Source organism: Drosophila ananassae, chromosome 3R (assembly GCF_017639315.1).
Source record: "Drosophila ananassae strain 14024-0371.13 chromosome 3R, ASM1763931v2, whole genome shotgun sequence".
NCBI lineage: Eukaryota > Metazoa > Arthropoda > Insecta > Diptera > Drosophilidae > Drosophila > Drosophila ananassae.
Window position 1 is genome coordinate 20,817,211 of NC_057930.1, and position 23,778 is coordinate 20,840,988.

At 40.8% G+C, this 23,778-nt stretch overlaps 3 protein-coding genes across 5 annotated transcripts in view; 2 read left to right on the forward strand and 1 right to left on the reverse strand.

Moving 5' to 3' along the window:
* LOC6497336 (discoidin domain-containing receptor 2) overlaps positions 1-23,778 on the forward strand; it is a 45,705-nt gene that overhangs the window by 18,359 nt on the left and 3,568 nt on the right. For all 3 annotated transcript variants that reach the window (XM_032451581.2, XM_014906169.3, XM_032451582.2), the window contains exons 4-14: positions 6,756-6,987; positions 7,475-7,622; positions 7,938-8,117; positions 8,179-8,312; positions 8,901-9,108; positions 10,603-10,758; positions 10,827-11,053; positions 11,483-11,621; positions 12,464-13,046; positions 13,855-14,103; positions 14,484-14,576. In XM_032451581.2, coding sequence (XP_032307472.1) covers positions 6,756-6,987; positions 7,475-7,622; positions 7,938-8,117; positions 8,179-8,312; positions 8,901-9,108; positions 10,603-10,758; positions 10,827-11,053; positions 11,483-11,621; positions 12,464-13,046; positions 13,855-14,103; positions 14,484-14,576 — 2,349 coding nt within the window. The remainder of the gene's footprint in view (positions 1-6,755; positions 6,988-7,474; positions 7,623-7,937; positions 8,118-8,178; positions 8,313-8,900; positions 9,109-10,602; positions 10,759-10,826; positions 11,054-11,482; positions 11,622-12,463; positions 13,047-13,854; positions 14,104-14,483; positions 14,577-23,778) is intronic.
* Positions 16,264-16,612, reverse strand: LOC26514032. The gene has a single exon (XM_014906804.3). The coding sequence runs from the start codon at positions 16,592-16,594 to the stop codon at positions 16,379-16,381; it is 216 nt and encodes a 71-aa protein (XP_014762290.1). The 5' UTR covers positions 16,595-16,612; the 3' UTR covers positions 16,264-16,378.
* Positions 16,690-17,208, forward strand: LOC26514831. The gene has a single exon (XM_014906892.3). The coding sequence runs from the start codon at positions 16,757-16,759 to the stop codon at positions 17,066-17,068; it is 312 nt and encodes a 103-aa protein (XP_014762378.1). The 5' UTR covers positions 16,690-16,756; the 3' UTR covers positions 17,069-17,208.

The window sequence follows — 23,778 nt, forward strand, 5'->3', positions numbered from 1 at the left end:
ACATAAACCCATTAGCCATGATGACCCACAACCTAGAACCTAAATCTGGATCAGGATCACTTCCAAGTCCATGTGACTAGTCTCCACCCACATTTAAGTACTTTTTCATATGGCTGTCCTCCTCCTCCTCCTCCTCAGATCTGTCAATATGACTGCCTGCCATAAATTAATATTATTGAACGTCTTACTCCAAACAGTCACATAAAGTTCTGACAAAACAATAGACCGTTCCACCTAATGGCATGCATAGACAAGGCAAACAGAAAGTGTAAGTTGGAGCTTCAAATGATCCACAAGCCAAGTGGCATGGGGCAACCGAGCACAATATATATACAATATATGTATGACTGGGGTAGAAGGAATATTGATTATAATGTCAATGTTGGCCGGGAGGCATTGCGTGTGCGACTTCGGGGGGGACCTGATGGGGCCGCGCATAAAAGTAAAAGAAAAGCAATAAAATTATGCAAAGTCAACAGAAAAGGGACTGGCAAATGAAAGGCAGGCGACCACAGAGTGTATTGTATCCATGAACAAGTATAAACAAGGCAGAACGAAGCTCTTCCGACCCTATAAGAATTATACAGACCCGACTTTTTCAACCAAGCTCGTATGATATCTATGATTTTAAAGGTACAATCGATGGAAAAAAATTATTTAAAATATATTTCATAAGGAAATAAAATATAAAACCTTTGGAGTTTAAAATTTTTAAAACTACAGACCAGAAAAAATATTGACAAACGCCAAACCGGCTTCCGTCAAATATTTTTAATTTGAAAACATTTATGGGAGTATAAAAAAATATAGTGAATTCGCAGTGTTTTTATTTTTGCGCACAACTGTTTGTGTACTAAACGTATCCCCAGCACAGCCCAGAGAAAAAGCTCCGGTGGGCAAAACAAATGTTTGGCTGTAAAAATGTCACATATGCCGTTTTGCATGCGGCGCCCTCCGCCGGCAAAGGAATGTTTTCCGTTGCCAGGCCATACGCCATACCAGAGTAACTGGTAATGTGCGTGCCCCAGCCTAATGATGCTCCATTTCCTCTCCCTCCACAAGGCTTTTCCATTAAACATGCGCCAAAGTCATATGAATTTTATTACAACTCAAAAAGGTTGCTTCACATGAGATACTGGTATAAAGCGGGCAGAGAAAGGCCGTTTGCGGAAAGGGTCAGAAGATTGCAGGGAAATTCACTTTCTCTTATGATAAATGAAAAAGTTTGTTCCACATATGGTAGCCTGTTTCAGTGGGGTTAAGGTTCTTCTTCAAAAGGACTTATAGCGTGTTTTAAAGACACTTTTCACCGGCTTCTTAAACTTTCAGGTCGATCTAGAGAACTGAAGAAAATTTAATAAGAAAATTGATTATTTCGAATTCTTTGAAGAAATCAAAAATTCCATTTTTGTGCCATATGATTCATTTCTCAGATGCAACGAAAGTTTATATTCGAAATCAAAATTATTGCGAAATTATTCTCAGGAAAAAATGCAATACCTTCTGAAAGTATAAAGGGAGGAAAAATTGTGTTTACTTGGTTGCTTTCTGTTTACTTTTGGTTTCTGCAAAAAATTGTTTTTTTGGGTGGCTCAGTTATTTTATTTGCCTTTTTCGGTACACTCTGCGCCAAGTGGGTCAATTGATTTCTGCTTGCATGCTAAGCTGCCATTACAATTGAAGTTGTACATTTTCTCTTTGCCTCCGAATCCTCCCATTTGAAGATACATTCCAAAAATTTGTGAATTGCATCTCATTTTTCCATTTCAATCACTGCCAAAGAGGAATTTATTTTGGGAAACACTGGGATTGATGATTTGTAGTTTACGTAATTATGGTATAGGTACCTTCTGGAGCCTATTACTCTTGGGGGAAATTTCTGATAGGAAAATATAAGGTCAGAGATATTTGACCGCACCTGCATCTGTTGTAACCAAATACAAAGGTAGCATTTGGCCCGGCCTGTAACTCACAAAAAGCAAATAAAGTTGACCAAATAGAAACAAACGTCGCTTCCATGGCATCTTCAGAGTCCCTTGTCTCCACTTACGATTTTGCAGTGGCATGTTGGCGCAGAGAAAACGTCTTTTGTCAATATAGCCACAACATGGCAAAGAGTTAACAACTGGGCAGTTCAGGCAAACAGGCACGGCCCCCATTATAGTTGGCCGATGGATCACCTGTTGATACGACCGAGCAGACGACTGATCTTTACCATGTTTGACTTTCCATTACGGGGAGGCAAACATTTGCCAACTATTTGCTTAGGCAATTTAAATTTAACTCGTGGTGCGAGTCACTCAATTTGCCGCCTCAGAGCACTTGAATTGCACCAACTGCAATCTAACAAAAAAGAAAAGTAAAGAGAAATTAAACAGAAGTCGCTGCCATTTGCATTTCAGAGGCATTATTGCAGTGACGGCTTTAATGGCATGCCATCATTTTTTTACGGCAATATACTCGATAAAGCCAAGGACAAAAAGGTTAACCTTATGAGTGCTTTTATGCATTTGTCCATCAAATCACTGTGAAAGAGTATTCAAGCAGGTGACGAAAGTACTAGACATCTTTCGTTACAAAAAGCATTTAATTATTGGCAATGAAGGCAACTCTACCACCAAGTAATGGTTATTGAAAAGGCTTTGGCTTAGTTATTTGAATAAAAATAAATACTAAATACATCACTTTAAACATTTTCTCGCAGTGTGTTCAGGCCGTAACGAAAGCCATCTTAGAAAGAAAAACACTTGCCAAAAAGCAGAAAAATGGAAATGGCATTAGAAAGAAAATATAAGCTGGGGCCAGAAACACGAGTAGACACAAATGCCAAGAAAAATGCATAGAACACAATACGTATGCAAGGCGGTAATACTTTAAAAGTCAACAGACAACACTGTGGAACGTTTCACAAAAAAAAAAAAAGAAAAAAAAACCTAAAATCAAGAAAAGAAAAAAAACGTCGGCGGAAGAGTTTTGCAATTTGTGTGCCATTGTGTCAAGTGGAAATTGCAAGGCGAAGAGAGCCAAAAGGAACGGATGGTGGAAGAAGCAAAAAAAAATGGCAAACACGCAGAGCGACAACAACGGTAAAGATGACAATAAAAATGGCGGCTATGGCTTAGGCCAAAGGAATACCAACGACAGCAATATCAGCCATTGCTCCTCCCGACTACGACGATACGTACGTAGAATAAAAGGAGACGTCGGCTTAAAGTTTCATGGAAAATATGAAACGCAAAATGGCGACATCAGCTTCTGTGGCAGAATCGCAAGAGTGAAAGTAGGGTGCAAACGAAAGAGGTTTCGGCCGACGTGGATTCGACCATTAGCGTTTTATGGTAAAAAGGAAAATCGATAAACCCAAACACACACACACACAAACATGCTGGGAGCCTCTTGTTGTAGTCGCCTGTTTCGTTTGCAATTTGTGACGTGCAAGGGTTGAGGGCATCCCTCCATCTACCTCCCACCTGCCTACCACCTACCATCTGCCACCACCCATCCAGCAACTGCCGCCGCATCCCCACTCTCCCCCCTTTGTTTTCACTCCAATCATAAAAGCATAATACAAAAGCCATTGCGAAAAAGAAGACATATGCAGGGGACTCTCGTCTTCTTATGTGGGTTACGTTATAGATAAAGGAAACGAGAAAAAGGGAAAGGTATTTCTGCATACATTAATGCCATATTTTAAAGACCCCAAGCAGACGAGAGAGTACAAAAGGGAAAGGACATTTTATTCTAAGTGGAATCAATCAAAGCATCAATTATTTGGGGGGAAAAGACATTCAAAATTCAGGGTTTGCATATTATAAATAAAATATTTTGAGGCACTTAGTATTTATGGCTCGACAGAATTGCTCTTTTCTTGAATTTAATGCCTAGAAAAGGCCCATACATAAATTCGTTAGATTCTGACATTTAAAAGATATTCGATAACTCTGAGATATCGATTGGCAGATGCTTAATTCGGTTCATCACTAATTTTCACCATTTTGTTGGCCGCCATTTTGTCGGCCCAAATCCAATCATGGTTTTTCAATTCAATGTAATGGTTTTAATTGAGAAACTGTAAAGATTTCATGATTCATATTCTTAAGTCCTATAGAAATAAATATTGTAAGACTTTTCCATTTCTGTTTCTATTTCAATCATAAAATCTCTTTTTCATTGCAATTGGTTGTAATTTTCTAAGCTTGAATAGGTGCCAACGAGCATTTAAAGCCAACTGATGTTCATTTTAAGGCCAAAAATTAATTTGTTAAATGATTACCACGGCACTCCTTTGAGCCTCAAGTTTTCAAGCTTTTCAAAATATTTTGTTAACTGAGCAGAGAAGAAAAGAGGGAAAAAGAATTTTTAATTAAAAACTCCGCGGCACTTTGACTGTTGCTGCTACCAACCGCTAGGAGCACCAGAAACAAAGGAGGCGTCATTGTTTTGGCAAGGGGTTGATTGGAGGTGGGGCCTGGTGTGGTTGGTGGTAATAGCAGCGGGTGGGAGGCTCTGGGTGGTGGAGTGCTGGGTAAAGCCCTCTTTATGACAATCGTAAAAAATAATTTTTAGTAGCTCACAAGGCCCGCTGCACATTGGTAAGTTTCCACGGCAAAAAACAAGGCTTAAAGTACAAATTTTTAAGTAGGTGTCCTCTTTCTTCATTTAATAAGATTATTGTTAAAAAGATCATAAGTTTTTTATCATCCTTAAAAGATTACCATTAGTTGTAAGATTGTACCCTATGTCTATTATTTTTTTTAATAAAATATATGATTCAAAAAATATGAATTTCTTAAAAACTATTATGAAAAAACCATTCATGTCACCAGCATCTCAATAATACTCCACCCACTGTGCCCTTAAACAAAGAACTTCTGTCTTGGAATTTTAATTGGATCAAGTGCCATTAAAAAACTGAAGGAATTGGAAATTAAATGAAAAATAAATAAGTGGTGGGGCAGCGCAAAAAGAGAATAAAGGGGCTCCTGACTGACAACCTTTAACCATCTTACACACATGCTGGAACGAACTGAAGACGAGAAATATTTACAAGCTTTGCCAAGGACTCGCGCTTCTTCCAACCACCTCCCAGCACTTCCCCCACACTCAGGTGAAATCAACTACATATACAATGAGGCGAACTGATTCACCATCCTGGGGGTAGTACCCTTTCACCCATTCAGGCTATTAGATGGGCTCGGATGTGTATATGTTTTGGTAAACATATGCCGGAGAGAGCAATTTGCAACGGTAGGGAAAATTTAATCCGCTTATGTTTTGGTCCTCTAGGCAAAAGTTAAGTTGTTTAGGGGACAGGAATCAAAGTTTCCAAATCCACTCTCCACCGGCTTCCGAAAATCTGCTTAACTTTTTATTAGAAACTGTAGAACTCTTCTAGACGCAAAGCTTAAATCCTTTCTTTCTCATAAAATCGACAATGCGAAAGGTCATTTTAGTACACATAATACTTCAAATGGGAAACAAATACACATAACTTTAAGAGTAGGATAAGTTTATAAAGAAAGGAAGGACTAGGATAAGGACATTTACGTTGGGCACTTCGAACCTATTAGGAATTTGTTATTCTTACTCATAAAATATTAAAAAACATTGAAAAGAGATTAGGCGTTAAGAAAGGGCATTGGAAATTGAAACAAAACTTAAGTCCACGTATCAAGACTTAAAGATATTATTTTTAAAGACGTCAAGTAAATTTAAGTATCAAAGAAAGGGCCATATCGAAAGTGGAGCAGTGAAAGCGATTTAATAATATAATAGAAGCCACCATTACCCGACAACCGGCCATTGGGAGGTGTCCTGGTAGCCGGTAGCTGGTATCCAGATAGCTGGGTATCTGCATCTCAGGATGTGCGAGGGGCATGCCGTGAAGGAGCGTGTTTCGGCTCTAATTTCAGCCGGACACATAAAGTAACACGGGTAGGAGACCCAGTTAGGAGCCAGTGTATGTGTGTAAATGCAACATAACAGCCACATAAATGGGTGTTGGCCCACTAAAGTGGAAAAGGCGCTGGGGCACGGAACATACTATGCTGCAGTTATGCGATAGCTGCAGACCTTTTATGGCATATTTTAGAGGCTTTGCTAAATAAAACTTAGTCTAGGTGCCTCTGCGCATTTCTTCCTGCAACCATGGTCCCATGGAGAGATCCTGCACTGACCATAACGCTGCACATATTATAACTATGTGTGTATGTGTTACCTGGAAGTTTGTACGGCAAATGGCTAAGGCAGCTGGCCTCTGCTCCACAAACTATGCAACAATTTTCAGTAAAACGAAACCACAACACTACTAGAAAAATATATACCAAAAAAAAAAGGAAAGAAGGAAGAAAAAATAAAACAATTTCGCACGGCATACTTTGCGAATACTTTTCGGGCATTAAATGACGTGCTGGAAGGAGCACAGGAACACGAGCTCGTTAAAGCTCCTGCGAAACGAAACTAATGAAAGGATTTTCCCAAAATGCAATGAAAACTATCCCAACCGAATACGGCTGGAATTTTCTGTTGCATAACAAGCCACTTGACACAACATCTTGGCCGGTCGGCATGGTGTGTATGGATGAGCGGGCTTGCTTTAAAAATCTCTACATTTCTGAATGTATATTTTTGTATTTCTTTTTGGAAAAAGCTTTTCTGAATCCAAATATTCGTAATGAGGCAATTTTACTCACAACTCTCAAATTACTCAAGCAGTCTATGAGGAAGACTAACTACTATTCCGCTTTCCGTTTCAGACTGAAGGTGGACAACAACGGAGGAGCTTGGTGTCCCAAGCACATGGTATCCCGAGGTCTAAATGAATATCTCCAAATTGATTTGCTGCAGGTGCATATGATAACCGCGGTTCGCACCCAGGGCCGGTTCGGCAAAGGTCAGGGTCAGGAGTACACCGAAGCCTACGCCGTCAATTATTGGAGGCCGGGCTTTGATAAATGGATACAGTGGAAGAACAGTCATGGGAACAAGGTATGGTTCGAGGATGAAACACAGTCTTTATAATTTATTGATTCACTATTAATTGACACTTGAACAAAAAACTTTACAGTTAAGTTCCTTTCGCGATAAAATATCTATAATTGCATTGCTCTTCACCTACTCCAAAGACATTCTCTTTTTTCCCCTGCCTGATTCACACATTAATCACGAGCAGGCCAAGCCTTGAGATAAAAATCTACGAAAACCGCAGGCCTAGCTCGCAGAAGACAAGATATAGAGGCAGATATTGCATCTCTTAGCCAAACAATTTATGTGCGAATTACCAACGGAGCCAGCGAAAATTGCGTAGGTGTTACCAACCGGCACCGAACCAGTTTCATCGATTTATTGAATGCAAGCAATGGAAAATCAATTTTTACGCTTTTATTTTTCTGTCTTTTTTTCCCACCTACACAGGCCACAAGCATGCTTTTTAATGCCCATCTGACCGACCGCCCCTTTTGTCCACTCGTTGCAGATACTGCCCGGCAATATAAACACCTACAGCGAGGTGGAGAACGTGTTGCATCCCAGCGTCTTTGCCTCGAAGGTGCGCATCTATCCCTACAGCCAGTACGATCGCACCGTCTGCCTGCGTGCCGAGATAGTCGGCTGCCTCTGGAAAGGTGGGTGCCCCTTGATTTGCTTCACCTTGTGCCTTCGATAGCCGATCTTCCTCGGCTCTGGCTCTTAGAATAAGTATTTTTAGGATGGACATAACTTTTATGGGTGCCTTCGATGCCTAAATACTCTTAAGCATCAAATGTTTATCCAAAAAGTCACGATTCGACCTTTTCTATTACATATCTGAACTGCCAAAGAGTTTTGATTGAAACTCGACAGAACCTAGAATTATAATACCCCTCATAAGAGTATAAAAATATATAAAGTATAAAAAGACAACACAAATAGCTCTTCACACTGCCCATTATTATTTGCAGAAGACATTGTGGCCTACAGTATTCCCAAAGGTGCCCAGCGTGGTATGGAAATTGATCTTTCCGACAAGACCTACGATGGCCAGGAGGAAGGTGATCGCTATGTGAACGGTTTGGGCCAATTAGTAGACGGTCAAAGGGGCAAGGATAACTTTCGAGCGGATATTAGTGGCTTAGGAAAAGGTGAGAGGGACTTTCTTTTAAAAGGTAATAATTTATAATACTTATTTCTTTTAATTTCTAGGCTATGAATGGGTTGGTTGGCGGAATGACACTTTACAAGGAAGACCTGTGGAAATCACATTCGAGTTTAGAAATGTTCGAAATTTTAGTTCTGTGATAATTCACACTAACAATATGTTTTCCAAGGATGTCCAGGTGAGATATTAATAAACATCATACTTTCTAGACCACTTTCCCTCTGCAATGTTATAAAGATTAAGTTATGAAGATAAAACCCAGTGTATAGAAATAATAAAACCTAAAGATAGATCCCCAGCTATATAGATTAGAGTCCATGACCAGACAAATTGGTATCAAGCCGGGCAAATAAATGGCCCAGAAAATCGAACCGTAATATCTGATAATTTCGAGGCAAACAAAACTATTTTTTTTTCTTATAAACAAACACAACATGAACTGGAAACTAAACAAGCCACGTGTAGAATTAGGTTCTGGGCCTCTGCTGGAATTCTTAAATAGTACAAAGAATGTGGCAAGTGTGGGAAAGATAGGGGATCATGGGTGAAGCCACTATCAATTTAATTTCTTTATTCGATGTGCTCTTTATCAAAAGTAAACAAACCATTAAAGTAGAGAGTTGAACAAGTGCATTTTCAATTTGTTGTTTGGCAGCTATATAAATGATTTCCATCGAAATAAAATAGATAAAGCTGGTTTGCTTTTCAATAAATATTTATGTTGTATGTTTTTATAGTAACTTCACTCTTATTAATTTTATTGCAGGTGTTTGTTCATGCCAAAGTGTATTTCAGCCTAGGCGGGCAGAAGTTCACCAGGGAGCCTGTGCAATTTTCTTATATGCCAGATCAGGTTCTGGATCATGCCCGAGACGTGACTATAAAGTTGCATAATCGGATAGGACGGTATGTGAGACTGCATTTGTACTTTGCCGCCCGTTGGATGATGCTCAGTGAGATTACTTTTATATCAGGTAAGCCGGCTAGGTATTGTTTCTGTTTTATTATTGGCTTGGAATCAAACAATTCTGTATTTTCCTACTGTCTCTAATGGAGCATGGCCTGGAAAGGACCTTTCGTTTGCTCACAAAATAGCCAACAAAGCTGGAAAACACAGTACTTGGATATGAAACAAATAAAATGAGTTGTTAGAAATATCTTTCTTTAAATTCATTCCATTCTTTCTGTTGGCATTTTCTACTTTCTTTGTCAAACGAGTACGATTTAACATATTTTCAAGAGGTTGACAAAATCAATCGAACAGCAATATACTTCAGCATTATATCATCCTCGCCATCGTCCTCCTTAATGTATTCATATTTTTCTGCATATTGCGATTCCTTTGAATGTGTGTCTCTGTTTTTTTTTTATCCTGCTTCATTTGCTGTTTACGCTCTTGAGACAGGATGCATTCTGTGCAGCCATGCGTTTTCTCATTAATTCATTCATTTCAATAGCTCCGCTGCTTGCGCTTTAAGTCCTTGTGCAATTCATGTAGCTTAATCCTTTGTAATTGGAAATCGCTTTGTGGAAGGATATGTCCCTCATACTCCATGCCATCATCCGAATGCAAATGCAAATCGCAGCATGGAAAGTGAACTTGAGTTCTTGCTTCGTAATATGCTTAATGCTGCAGAGCTTGAAGGCACATTCTTTGTCTCTAATTTTAATGTTAGAGAAATACTTTCGAGTCGAAATAGTAAGGATAATAAAGCATAGCTGAGTGTAAATAATTAATCAAAACATAGTCTTGTACCTTGCTGACTCATCGAACCACCGAAGCATTTCTTGCTTAGAGACAATAAGCCAAACTTTGTTGCCAAAAGAAAGTCGACAGCTGTATTGGGAAAGGAAGCGGAATAAAATAAAAGGAAAAACAACACAAAATCAATGCCAAAAGCAGACAAAATTTGCATTTCCCCCAAGTATTTTTGTTTGCCTTTTTTCCAACAAATTATACAAACTTCTTTGTTTTTTAAATATCCATTGGAGAGGAGAGGAGGGTTCAACAAACGCCAAAAGGGAAAATGCAGTCCAAGTGGAGAAAAGGCACTGAACCCAACCCATAAAACGGCAAAAATCAAGTGTTCAAGGGTGAATATTTTGGACAACGTCCTGGTCGGTTTTGTTGTTTTTCCTTATTGACAAATGTCTAGAGTTTCAACGAGTTTATGTTTTCGATTTCTATTTTTGTCTGCGTCGGAAATAGAATGTCAACACCGATGTCAGAGAGTGGCAAACAATTGAAGTCTCTAATTCAACATTCAAAATTAAACTTGGGCTTTTTTCCAGCACAGCCAGCGTATGCCGAATTGATTGAAATCCAAACCGTTTTCCATTTCCCATACGTTGACATTTAATATCCTTTGTCAGAATCGAATACAATTGATTTAATCAAAGAGTTTCCCGTTTATTAGAGTATCTGTATTTTATTCATAATTTGGTTAACTATAAATTGCTATTTTCAGTCTCTGCTGTCGGAAATTTCACAGATGAGGAGCTGCCTTACGTATCTTCGTCGGGGGATCCCAAGGAACCCGAAACTTCAGAGTATCCCTTACAACGCGATGAAGTTGGAAGGGCTTTCAGCACCGACAGTGATCGAAGACAGCAAAATACACAAGGTGAGTTAAATTTAATGGCTTGGATTATAGTTTGGGAAGCTCATTTCCCTTATTTCCTTTCCGTATAGTTATCTCTCCAAAACCCATTGACCACCACGAACCGGGTTCCAGTTTTATTGGCATTATAATCACAGTGCTGGCCACAATTATATTTCTACTCGCCGCCATTATTCTGCTGATAGTGGCCAGAAAAAAACGGGGAAGGAGCAATGTTTTAGACGCATTCCAGCACAATTTCAACCCGGACACGCTCGGCGACGTGGATAAGCGACTGAGCGGCAACGGTGTCCTAAAGGTAAGTGCCTAAGTCCCGGGCCAAAGCCCCCGGTAATACATTCCCCGTCGAACTTGGTCGGGGGTTACGTAACATGCAAAGCGCATTTCCGACACTGGCCCCCTCACGTCGACGGGGCCAGGACCCCTCCGGCTGGTCTTCAGCTGTTTCGGATCCACCCCTGGAACCACCCAAAATGCATGTCAAACATCATCAGGACACCAGAAGGTAAAAACCCAACAGAAACAACAAAAACAAAAAAAACGCAGAGAATTTGGGTGGGAAAAATCGAGCAGAAAGTAACCAACGCATCAAAAGCCCTAACGCTGGGCATATTCCAGAAATCATGATTAAAAACGGTTGTAAACGTAGTGCGGAATGCACAAAAAAAAGTGCTCGGTGCGACCTATGAGTTTTTTCACTATCTGCTTCTGCTTTTTTTTCCCCCAGGTGGTCACAACAATGGATGACAATGAGTCCTCCATTGACAAGAATAGTCTGTACCACGAACCCTTCAACGTTAACATGTACACCAGTACAGCCAGTGCCTGCTCCATGCCACGTCAGCATGTAACACCGGACTATACAGGTCAGTGCACAGTGGTTCAACAATTTTAGTGGCCCAAGCCCGCAGGTTAAATGGCCATTTTCTTTTATATTTTAACAAAACCAAGACCATTTTACAAGACAATTCTAAGCATTAGGGTTTTAAAAGAGCAAGGAATGTCTCCCCAAAAAACAAGTCCTAATTGGCAATCCTGAACTGGACAAATCCACAAAAAAACCCAGTCACTTCAACCCACTATGCGGGAGCATGAACTTAGACATGATGGAGGCTGGGGGGTGTACATATGTATATGGTATGCACCTATGACAATTATGTGTGGGCCATCACCCAGTGCCATCAGATATAAAACTGCGCTCACAGCCAACACTTGAATGTCCTGCCCCTCCCGGCATTGCCAGCTTCCAGCTGGTGTCGTTCTTGATGAGTTCATGTTTTGGATCCTGGCTGTGACAGGATATGCAAATGTCCCTTCAGCCTCCAACTGGGAATGGGGCAAAAATTGGTATTTCGGCAATATCCAGAGAGCAATGCTTAATTTAGCGGACAATATAGATCAGACTTCGTAGGTTTCCTGCGAAAAAAGTGGGAGTCACTTGTGTCTTTGATGAAAATGATATTTAAATTGAATGAATTGGGATTCCTTGCCCTTTGATCCTTAAGATCCTTAACAACTTATCCAATCTTCACTAAATCCAAAGCCACCTCTAACTAACTCTGGGGTTGCTTTGAAAACATACTTTTCTTCTTTGCTCATTACTTTGTGTGGTTAGACTTCTTGTTTCTGCCCTGCTGGCATTCTCTTAATTTCTACTGAACAAAATTAACTCGCTTTTAACATCGCATTCCTTCATTCTCGTCCACAGATGTGCCGGACATTGTGTGTCAGGACTATGCGGTGCCTCATATGCAGCAGCTTCTGCCCAACTCCACCTCCGGTGGGTCGGCAGCTGGGACAGCGGCTGGGACGGGGGCCGGGGCTGGGTTTGTGGCAGAAGCGATTGTTGCTGGTGGCAACGCGAGGACGCGAAACCCTCTCAGTGCTCCCCAGTACCGGGCGCCATCCCCAGGGCCCCCGCCGCCCGAGAAATATTATGCAGCCACGCCAATTTACAACAAACCAATGTCCATGCCAGTGCCGGGATCCCAAAGCAGCGGGTCGCTGAGCCTCAGCTCCTTGACTACAGTGGCGACCACGCCCACCACAGGGGGCACTACCGTGGGAGTGGGTGGTACTATGGGCATGGGCATGGGTATGGGTATGGGCATGGGATTAGGAAGCAAACCGCATCATTACAATTTGGAAATGAGTGCTAATTCAGAGGATATTAACGAAGAGCAGGCCAATTGCCAAGTGCAAGAGTTTCCACGTCAGTCGCTGGTTATTGTCGAGAAGCTGGGCTTCGGCGAGTTTGGAGAGCTGCATTTGTGCGAAACCAACGTTTTGGAGTAAGTAACATCAGGACCACCGTCACCACACTTCAGTACTATGCTCAATAGTTCCTAAACCCTACTAAAGTCCAATATATAGACTTTCTACAGTTTAAAGTTTTTTTTTTTTAATACCTGGTAGTCGTAAACAGAGCCCTATAAACTGCAACTAAAACATATATCGTATCTCATTCGCCTGCAGCTCATTATAATAAACTCCAGCTGTCGTCTGATGGCTTCGACTCCAACTGCCCATGAATATTCCATCAGAATCCTTGGGGGACAGCCCATTGAAATTGTCTTCCATGAAATTTTCTATTTCCTATCGAAAGCTGTCTGCACAAGTGCATGTATATTAATTATTTTGCATACATATGTGTGGTCTGGGGCCAGGGGAATTGTCTGATGGTATTTGCAGCCAGTGCTTGAACTCACCTCATCCACCGCCCACTCATCCACCCATGATGGCCCATCGTCCTGGCGATGGCACAGAGCCTGCCAGGGGAATATTACGTAACCGTATTAGATTTTGTGGCTTTCTTACCGCAAAACAATTAAAACAAGCAGGCAATGGGTTTGTTACGTGAAACAGCGTATTAAAATGTGTCAGGAGCAGAACTTTTCGCAACTACTGGGTTATTGTTTCTTGATGGATTCGAAATGAGTATTGCAATGAATGAAATGGAAGCTTTCAAAGACATATAGGTGCTTTAGATACAGATTGATGGAGGGGAGATCCTTTGGCTTTCAGAATGAACCCTAGAGATGTTGCTCTCTAATTTCAACACACAATACTTATCACATCTCAACTCTAACCTCGTTCCAGTGCCACCCTGGTGGCTGTGTCCACCCTGCGACCCGGGGTCGGTGATCTCATGATCCAGGAGTTCCGGGGCAGAGCCAAGCAGCTGGCCCAACTCAGTGATCCCAATGTGGCTAGGCTGGTGGGTGCCTGCCTGAAGGACGAGCCAATCTGTATGGTGCAGGACTATTCGCACTGCCTGGGCGACTTGAACCAGTTCCTGCAGGAGCACGTGGCCGAGACGTCCGGCTTGACGGCCAACAAGACTCTCAGGTAAGGACTTTTGAAGTAAATGGCGTAGACTGGCTTCCTCCACTGGCATCTCCTTAATTTTGTGTGTGTTTCTTTCCTTTTTTTACACTTTGGTGCGTTATCGCGTGCGTTTTTATCGCGCATCCTGTACCGACACCATTTGCCGACGCTACACTTCCGGCCTCGTGTTCAATGATTACACCCATCCGCCCAACGACCAACGACCAACGACTTGCAACCCAACGACATACCCCAAAACGGATGTTAAAACTTCGTTAACTTGGCCCCAACCCACCATCAACTTTGGCGACTTTGTCCCATGCGAAAACTTTTCAAATTCTTATTTGACGCTGCCACTTCATTTCCTCCTCCTCGCCGTCATCGCCATCCTGGCCATCCAGCTATGGCTGTTTAGTCTACATTGCCACACAAATTGCATCGGGCATGAAGCATTTGGAGCACATGAATTTCGTTCATCGGGATCTGGCATCCAGGTAAGTGCTTGGAATAAGGGTGGCAGCCAGCCATCTCACTTTTTTAAACATTTCAACATTTTTTAAATGAAAGTATCTGAATAGGAATAGAATTTAAAGTAAGTCTTGCAATCCCTGGTATACAACTTGAAGTCCTTACTGTACCATTTCTATCCTTGTGAAATATCCAAATAAGTATAAAACAAAAATCATAATCAATGGCATGTGCTTAGTCAACAGAAAACTGAATTATTTTCTCTGGCAAACACATCACTCCAGATCACTGACCCGAAAATGAGTTTGTAACTCCCAAAAATATAATATTTAGATTGGTTCGTTCCCCTCCCACTTACTCTTTCGGACCCAATTATAATACCCTGTGAAAGGATGTGAAAATTCTTGTCCCTGAAGCCATGTCCGGTGCTCGACAACATATTTTTAAAGCCATAAATCCTAATAGCTTGACCCCAAAGGACTCGCACAGCCCGAGAATACATAAAAAATATACACTAATTTAACAGCTCACCTTGGTTACACAGCACTTGGATTATATTTGGCTATATAGATATCTATAAAGAGAAAAATAACCTGTTCTAGTGTATAAATATTTCGGTTTTGGACAAGTCAGGGGACTGCTACTCTTTCGTTTTATACTGCTGGGGGTGTATACATAAAATACAAAATAATTCCCAAACGTAGCGACACGTTATTCCGCCGGTTTCTGCGACAATTTGTAAACAAGTCAAGGTGGTAAATGGCAAATGGAATATATGTGTCCATACACATATATGTGTGTTTGTTGGATTGGTGGGTACACAGTGCGGGGCATCCCATGAGGAATGCTTACATGGCGCTCATTTTGTGTCGCGAGGATGCCTGGAAACTGCCTGCTGCCTGGTGGCTGGTAGCTGGTGGCAGCTTCATAACTTGATGACTACCTGTGGGGAGAGCTACTGAGGAGCGGTAAACTGCAGTCAATAAACTATAAAATATGCAATGTTTGAAATATTTTACATACACCATAAACTACCCAAGTATGTTTGTGTGTAAAAAGTTTCCCTTTTTTTCACTCCACCCTCACCCAGCCCAACGAAAATATTTTATGCATGCAGGTGAATTGATTCAATGGGCTGCCAACTCAGAGCACACATCCCGACCAAACAGCAGCACCCAAAGGAAATTAGCTTGACAGGAAATTCCACAACACACACCAAAAAACCACCAAGCCACCAACACCAGCACCCAGACACACACACTAGCCACCCAACCACCACCCATCCGACCTCTGCACCACACAGCCAATAACCTGCGACTGCAAGTGCACGTGCACGTTGACATTTTCCCCCTCATGCCGATTTTCATATTACATTTGGCTGAGCTTAAATGACAAATGTGGTTGGTAAGCCGATGTCTGGGCTGGCATTCCACCACCCCACTCTGCATTTTCCACTGCTTTTCAGATATTGTGCATACTGCACACTCGAAGAAATAAATAAATGATTTGATTAGTAAATACCAGTGGGGATTATAGGGGTTTTTGGTAACCGTATGCCAGGGAAACCTATTTAGAGTACTTGTCAAAAGGGTTTTATAAACTTACAAACAAGAACTGAACTGGATATCATATCTTTTATATACTTATATCCCAATTTCCACACAAAATATAATTAAACAATCCATATTCCATTAGATACAAACAGGCACTCGCTACTTCTTAATAAACTTATATTTCCATGACACTTATTAAGAATATTAAACCAATAATTTTTAACAGTGCAGAGCTTCAGAACACATTAACAATTCTGTTTTAATTGCAACGGACATTATTCGGCCTTGTTAACTTTAGTAAATTCCTCACGGTGTAAGGACCTGTACCAAAGAACTGTAATTACACTGAAGAGGAGTCCCAGGAAAATTCCAAGGACTGCAAGGCCACCGAGGAACGCCATATAATGCACATCATTCTCAAGATATGCCAGTTGATCAATAATGGGCTGGACCACATAGACACACGCGGCTTCGATTGGATTGAGAATCATTTTGCTCTTTTCTGGTGTTTTCTTGACAAGTTCGTCAGTGCACTGTGATGATGAAAACGATTTCCCTGGGAATGACAGATATTCGGCCCTGTTCCCACAAATTTACAAATATTCACAAATTTCGGAACAAAACACTCTGTAGTTGAAAATTCTTTGTGAACAATGGACTATCAGGAGTATTTGCAGAAGCAGTTGGTCATTTTCAATTATCATTTGCACAATGACTTCGGTTTGATGCTCAAGGCGGCCACGTGTATTGCCTTTGGGGTCGTGTGCGGCTGGATCATCAGCTTGCTTACGTTTTTAATCTACAAATTGGCCCTGGTACTCGGAGTTCAGCCCATTTTGTATAGCGAAGAAATTGACGATGATCTCGATATGGATGACGAGGATGAGCTCGACCTGATTCATCCAGGATATCGGGACTGGAACGAGTGGTTTTTCTCGATGAGATCGGCACAACGTAATATTTGAGAAGTGGATTGCTAAATTGTAGTGCCAAGTGAAGTCAAACAAAATCTTTTTTAAAGTTGCTACAGTCTCGCACGTAAAATATTTAATAAATCTTCATTAATTATTTACGGTTCTCAATTCTCGAGAACTTCTCTCCCAAAGCTATCTAGTAGCAATAATTATTTAGTAGTCGACTTGTTTACAAAGCTTGAACTTTAAGAATTCAGACGTCGTTTCTAGAGACTTTCCCCTCCCTATTACATGTGATTGCACAAAAACAGTGGGAGTATTCCCACGATAAAAAACGTTTGAAATCCCAGAGGAAAGAAGCTGCCATAGATTAAAAGTTGAATGAACCGGGCGAGTAGGCCCCAGTTGTCGAGACAGACACCGTCAGGCTGCCAGCCAGCCAGGCAGGCAGGCGCATCTCAATTGATTCACAATACGAATGCTTTAGAAATTCTTCACTCCGTCCGGCGAAAGCAGCACAGCCGGAAAATACAACTCTACTTTGTCGCGTTCCCGGTGCTCCAGAGGAGTATGAGAACAGAGCCATTTCCTACACCCCGAATCCAACAAACTAAGCCCATTCATCTGAGCCAGCGGCATCAATACGAGCATCACGAAAATGTTCAAATATATATTTTTATATGGCGGCCTCGCCTGCTTTTCGGTGTGGTGATTATATTGCATCTGCACTTTTTATTTTTGCAATGAAATGAAACATTTTAATGAGGTTTGGAGTTTGCCTTGTGAAGTATGTCACGCCGGAAATTTTTGTAACAGGTACTTGTAGAATCTAGAATGTGTTGGAATATTAAATTTTTCAAAATGTATATCAAAGGGGGAGTTTTTATAGTTCATTCCAGCGGACATTAATACGAATTTTATTACTCTTACTATGCCATATTAAAAAATATGAAAATACATTTCAATTTGCAAAATTAGACCATTTATTTTTAGGTGCATTTGCATTTTACCGAAAATCAAAAACAATATTACAATTTTCTTTAACCTAATAAAGCTTAATTTGCTTCTGGTTACCCTCCAACAAGAATTAAATTATTTAAATACATTTTTGGCACAAACTTTAAGTTGCCTGAGTGACATTTTGTTGACGTGGCCATAAATAAAATTAAATTATTAAACAGGACTCGGCAACAAAAAAGTTTCCGCCTCGCTTGAGCACCGAGTGCGAGTAAACTTTGTGGCATTTCGCTAACTAACGAACAAAAATGGGGGAGTGATTTATTTTTATTATTATTGGCGTTGCATTTTAAATCAAAAACCTCACAAATGTTGTGCAAAAATTATGAGTGGCCGGCCGGCCAGCCGACCGACCGGTGGGCCAAATGGCAGACTCTCAGTCCGAATATTCCTGGTGGACCGATTCGCACGGTGTCCCCAAAAAGCATGCTATACATTTTGTAAGCTGCTTTCGATGGCATTAGTGCCAGCTGCTTTTGCCATTATTAATAACTGTTAATTATTCACCATTATAACTATGCCTGGCGAGCACATTCGTTGATTTTGAAGGAGAACTCGTTAGCCTAGTCCTCCATCGTCCATCGTCCATCGTCCTTCGACCATCGACCGTCGTCTGTCCTCTGTTCTCTTGACTATCTTTTGGCTTGCTCATTGCCGCTCCAGTAATTCCCTTTTCATATTGTTTGGCATAATATTTTATGTCCTTAGTTAACACCAGTCGATACCTCCTGCTGCTGCTGCTGCTCTTCTGCTGTGTCCTGGTTACCCTGTCTTTCTTTTGAGGCATATTTACATACTATTAAAAAGTTTCTGCCAAGCTTAGGCTGCCGAAGCGGACGAACAGGGCCGTACAAAAAAATGACCAGCGCAGGACTAAAAGAAACTTTTCTATTTTCGACTCGAGTTATTGAAAATTCATGAATAATTGACTTTTATTGCAGTTGGCACAAGTGATGGTCGATAATGGACGAACTGAGGCTCCGAGGCTGCCATGGCTAGATGATGTAGATGGCGGAGTACCACCCGCCATAGACCATAGTCTGCCCTGGGGTTTCTCTGCATTTACAGACATAAATATTAAAGTAGCTTACGTACTTAATTATAAATTATGCATTCAATTAGCTATGCCAGGGTGCCCTCAAATGTCCTTTACAGTCACGGTCAGAACGAGAGCTGGCATTGTGCTCCTCAGAGAATGCTGCTGAAGGGTCAATTAAATTTCAAATATTCTATATTCATGTCATCGTTGTTGCCATAAGTCTTTGTTTTCGACTGGTAATAATGTCAGCTGCAGAATACAATTTTGGTCACTGGAGCTTGCAAAAGCTTTCGAAGGATATAAGCAATTGTTGTTGCGGTGGCAGGTGGCTTAATAATAACTTATGTTACCAAATGATTATTTTAGACTCTTCTGTTTTTGCTAATTTAATTTTTGGTTGAGTTCATTTTGCAGCCTATTTAACCCTAATGAAGGGGCATATTTTTTAGACATTTATGATTTTTTATAGATTTTTTATAATTCTAGGATTAATTTAAGGATATAGTTACATGAAAATGGGCGCTATACCAAGGCTACCCTTTCAATGGCCGAATAGAATTAGCAAAGTGCTACTGTCCCATAGTCTATATCCTTTAAATTGGTAATTCAGGCTCACTAGATAGTAGATACATTTTAATTGACTTGAAGCCTACAAGGCTCCAGGCATCCGCCCTCCTGCAACCGCCCCCTGCATGCGGAGTATGCACTTTTTGATTAAATTTAGCCCGCAGCTTTTTGAGCCGCACTGGATTCCCAGGTTTTGTGTGTGTGTTTCGAGGGGGGGTCCTATTATGAAAACTCTTTCTCTCGTATCCCCCGGTACCCCTCTGTTAGCTTTAGATGACTTCACATATTTTGCCATAAAATAACACCAGAGGGCGCTGTCAGCAACATAAGCTCTCCATTTCCGTTTTAGTTACAACTAACTGCACACACATCCTCATATTGCACGCACACTGCCAAAGGATAAGCCAAAGGAGTGTGTGTGCCTGCGTGGGTGTTTCTAGTGTGTGTACATATATGAGAAAACCGCATTGGTGATGGTTTTGAAAGCCGACGCTACGCATTCCCAGGCATTCGCATTCAAATGCATTTAATTAAATCAACTAGAACCAACAGGAAAATGCAGCCAAAGCAACGCCCGCACTTCTGCCACCCCCACCTTTCACATGATAAGCATCATAACATTTAAAGCAAAATTTATTTTGTGTAAATTTTGCCAGCTTCGTTAGTTTTTATTGTGTTTAGTGTGCCATTTTGTAGTGGGTAGTGGGAGTTGGAAGGACTCGTTGTTGGGATCACTCGGATAATTGCAGTAGGAATTCAACCTACATATATAGAATTTATAGATATGGGACTTAACACATGACTCTCTTTACAAATACATTTTTACATTTATTCCGAAGATATAGTGGATATATGTTAAAAATATTTTTTTTCATAAAATCCAGATCATCATGAACTACATGACATGTTTCCTTGAACGGAAATGCGTTTAGACAGGAAACAGTACTCCATTTCTTGCTTTTTTGTTGCCTGCTTTTTGGCGGTCTGACTAAAAATATTTCTTTTATATAAAGAACCTAAAATTCTTATTGTTCTCTGGCTTTTTAGCTCTTACTGTCTACCCCTTCGAAGGCTGCAAACATCGATTTTAAATAAAATATGGAAAGCGGAATAAAGATGGTTGTCTACCTGTCCCAGGGCCAATCCAAGTGTCAATTAGCCATTTGGCTGCTACAGCGAACCCGCATCAAGCTGTCAGAAAGTTAAATGTGAAAGACTCATTCGTATAATTTATAACATTATCGCTAATTGAAGCAGAAGTGATATATAAAAAGGAACTTGAAGCTTTCGCAGGCCTTTGGGAAAAACCTTTAAACTAGAAACCGAGAAAAATAAAATAATCCTTCTAGCCAGAATAAATATTTTATGGGAAAATGGCTACCAAAAGTTTTTAAATTGTTTGCCTTTTATCCCAAATGATTTATTTACATCGCTGAACTGCCTCCATGGAATAATTTCCTTTTAATAATGTTGACTTATCAAAATATATAATATAGTTTGGTCCTCAGTTCTAAATCCATCCCCTGGCATCCATTAGCAACCAGCGAAGCATAATTGAGCGCAAAACATTTAGCATCATTATTTAAATGCCATATCTTTGATCTAATCATTTTCTTTGACAATTTTTCCCCTGCTAACGAATCCAAGGCCGAAAAAACTTTTAATGTGATTAATTAATTTAAATGTCTTCGGGAAAAGGGCAGTCAAACTAACAAAAACTGAAAGAGGCTTAGTATCCCGGGCCAAGTATAAAAATACTTCTCATATTTCTCGGTTAAGCATAACTTAGTATTCATTAGGAAACCGTTGAGAGTGACACTTGAAAAATATTCGGAAAACAAAGCGCTGCTGGGAAAAGGTGCCACTAATAAATATGTTGTATAGCCCGGGGCTTGCTGTTATTAAAAAATGGACTTCATTTTGATCTAACCCTTTGTCTTGGCCTTTTGAAAAATGTGCCAGCGAGGTAACCAGGTAACGGAGCTTACTTGAGGGACCACAATAGCGCACCTTCAGTCGTTTATCAGTCGCAATCGGGACCACTCAGCGGCAAGGTTATTTTAACTTAATGAAAAATCATCAGGCTCTAATTATATGACGGTAATGTTATAATGACTGCCCAGACAATACATCAAAAGCTCCTTGTTTGGCCTGATAATTGAAAATGTTTGTAATTTTCGCCCACTGTCCTTTTCACTCGCGCTCTAAAGCTCTATACTTTTATCTGTTGGAAAACTTTTTTCTGCCTGTTTCAGTTTTCTTTTTTTTTTTTTTGTCTGCTTTTGTGTGGCGGGAAAAGTTTTGTGACAATTTAGGGATTTCGAGGCTCCCACAAGAAGGCAAAAAACAAAAAAAAAAAATAAAAGGAAAAAGTTTTAGGTCATGTCCAAATTTAAGTGCTGAAAAATTTGCTGGATTATGTGGCAGTTAATGAATTTGTTGCAAGAGGGAATTAGACGCTAATGTTTGTTCTTTTTTGCTGCCAAGAGAGTAATGAACTAATAGATTTGTCTGGGTCGTTGGCAGCAGGCCTGGAGTCGGTTGGCTTGGAGTTCTCCAACCTCAACGTATGGCGCAAACAGGCAGAAAACTTTTGATTATCACTCGCATCCCATGCATAAAACTCGGACCAACTTGAAGCCTCCATGACAGCTGAGTGAGGTTGGATTTGCACTCAATAACAAGTGCTAGACATCCATTGAAATATGGTCCAAAATTAAGGTATTCTCGCCCCTTTAAGAAGTCAACTGGCTGTGTGACGCAGATGATTTGATCAGCCACTCTTGCAATTTAAGTGAAAGCCTAATCAATCATCTTTGCCCGGCCACCTCCAGGCCGTGCTTAGTAAGTGCCCCCGGGCCACTCGCAGACTGCTTTGACGACAAAGTTATATAGCTTCCAGCTCCTGCCTCTAAAGATATGAGAGTGCTAAGCTGCCTGTACTCAAAGGCATGGGAAGTTTACTCCACAGACTCCATGAGACTTCGTGGATCAGGATTTATAAGCCCATTCCAAGCCGTATTACAATCAAAGGATTGGCGACGCTTCCGTATAAAATGTTACAAATTATTTAATAAAGTCTTTGCTTGCCGTGCTGGACAAATTTTTAAAATGAATACGGAAAATTATTGCCCAAAATTACCATAAGCTTTGGGAAAAGCGCTGGAAAGCAAAAGAAAAGTGAAAATGCCACTATGTGCGTTTCAAATTGAGCGGATTACGTTTAATTACAAAAATTTTTTTTTTTTCGCCGTTTTGTTTTTCTTGTAATGGGCCACGCACAAAGGATATCTGCAATGCATTCGTAAGGGTTGTTTCACGCTGCCCCTTTACGGGCTGGCTGGCTGGCTGTGCAATTGAAAAGGAGACCTTAATGCAGCCCTGCGGGCGGCATGCAATCCGCCCGTCGATCCGTCTATCCATTCAAGCCAAAAGGAAGCCAAACATCCAGCCACCACCCATGCACCACCCACAAGCCACAGCCCAACACCCCAACGCCCACCACCACCACCACCCCTTGAAAAATTCGTTTCGCGCACGTGTTCCACATGAAGCGTTTCTGCATATCCTGACAGCTCCACATGCGTTCCCTCGCAAACGCTTATAATTGGATTTAGTTGTCGCTAAGGTTGGACTGACCCATTGTTCTATTCCTGCCATATGCCCGCCGTCACAAGACGGTGTCCGTCATTTTCGCCTCCGTTTGGTTTGGGTAATTTAATGTGGTCGCAATATGAAAACCAAACACACACACGAGTATTCCGCCAATAATACTCACAGTATGACAGCCGTCTAAAATACAATTGAGGGTGTGTTGGCGTCAAAGACAAGCTTAAATAAATTTAATCCCCTGCTGAATATTAAAGATCCAGACAGGATCACAAAGGTGGAGGAGTGTGCGTTGATTTACAATCAATATTGACCTTTAGTCCTGCGGTCAAGTAATGTGATCCTTTGTTAAGAAATCACCTATTCATCAATGATTTATAGCTGGTAGCTAGTTAATAAATGAATTAGTTTTTTCACAGACATTTGTACTTGAAAGATCAAGTACGGTTGAGGCGGGAAAAAATCTATATAATGTATAGAAAAAATATTAATTAAATGTTCTCTGGTGTACACATTTGAAGCATATATA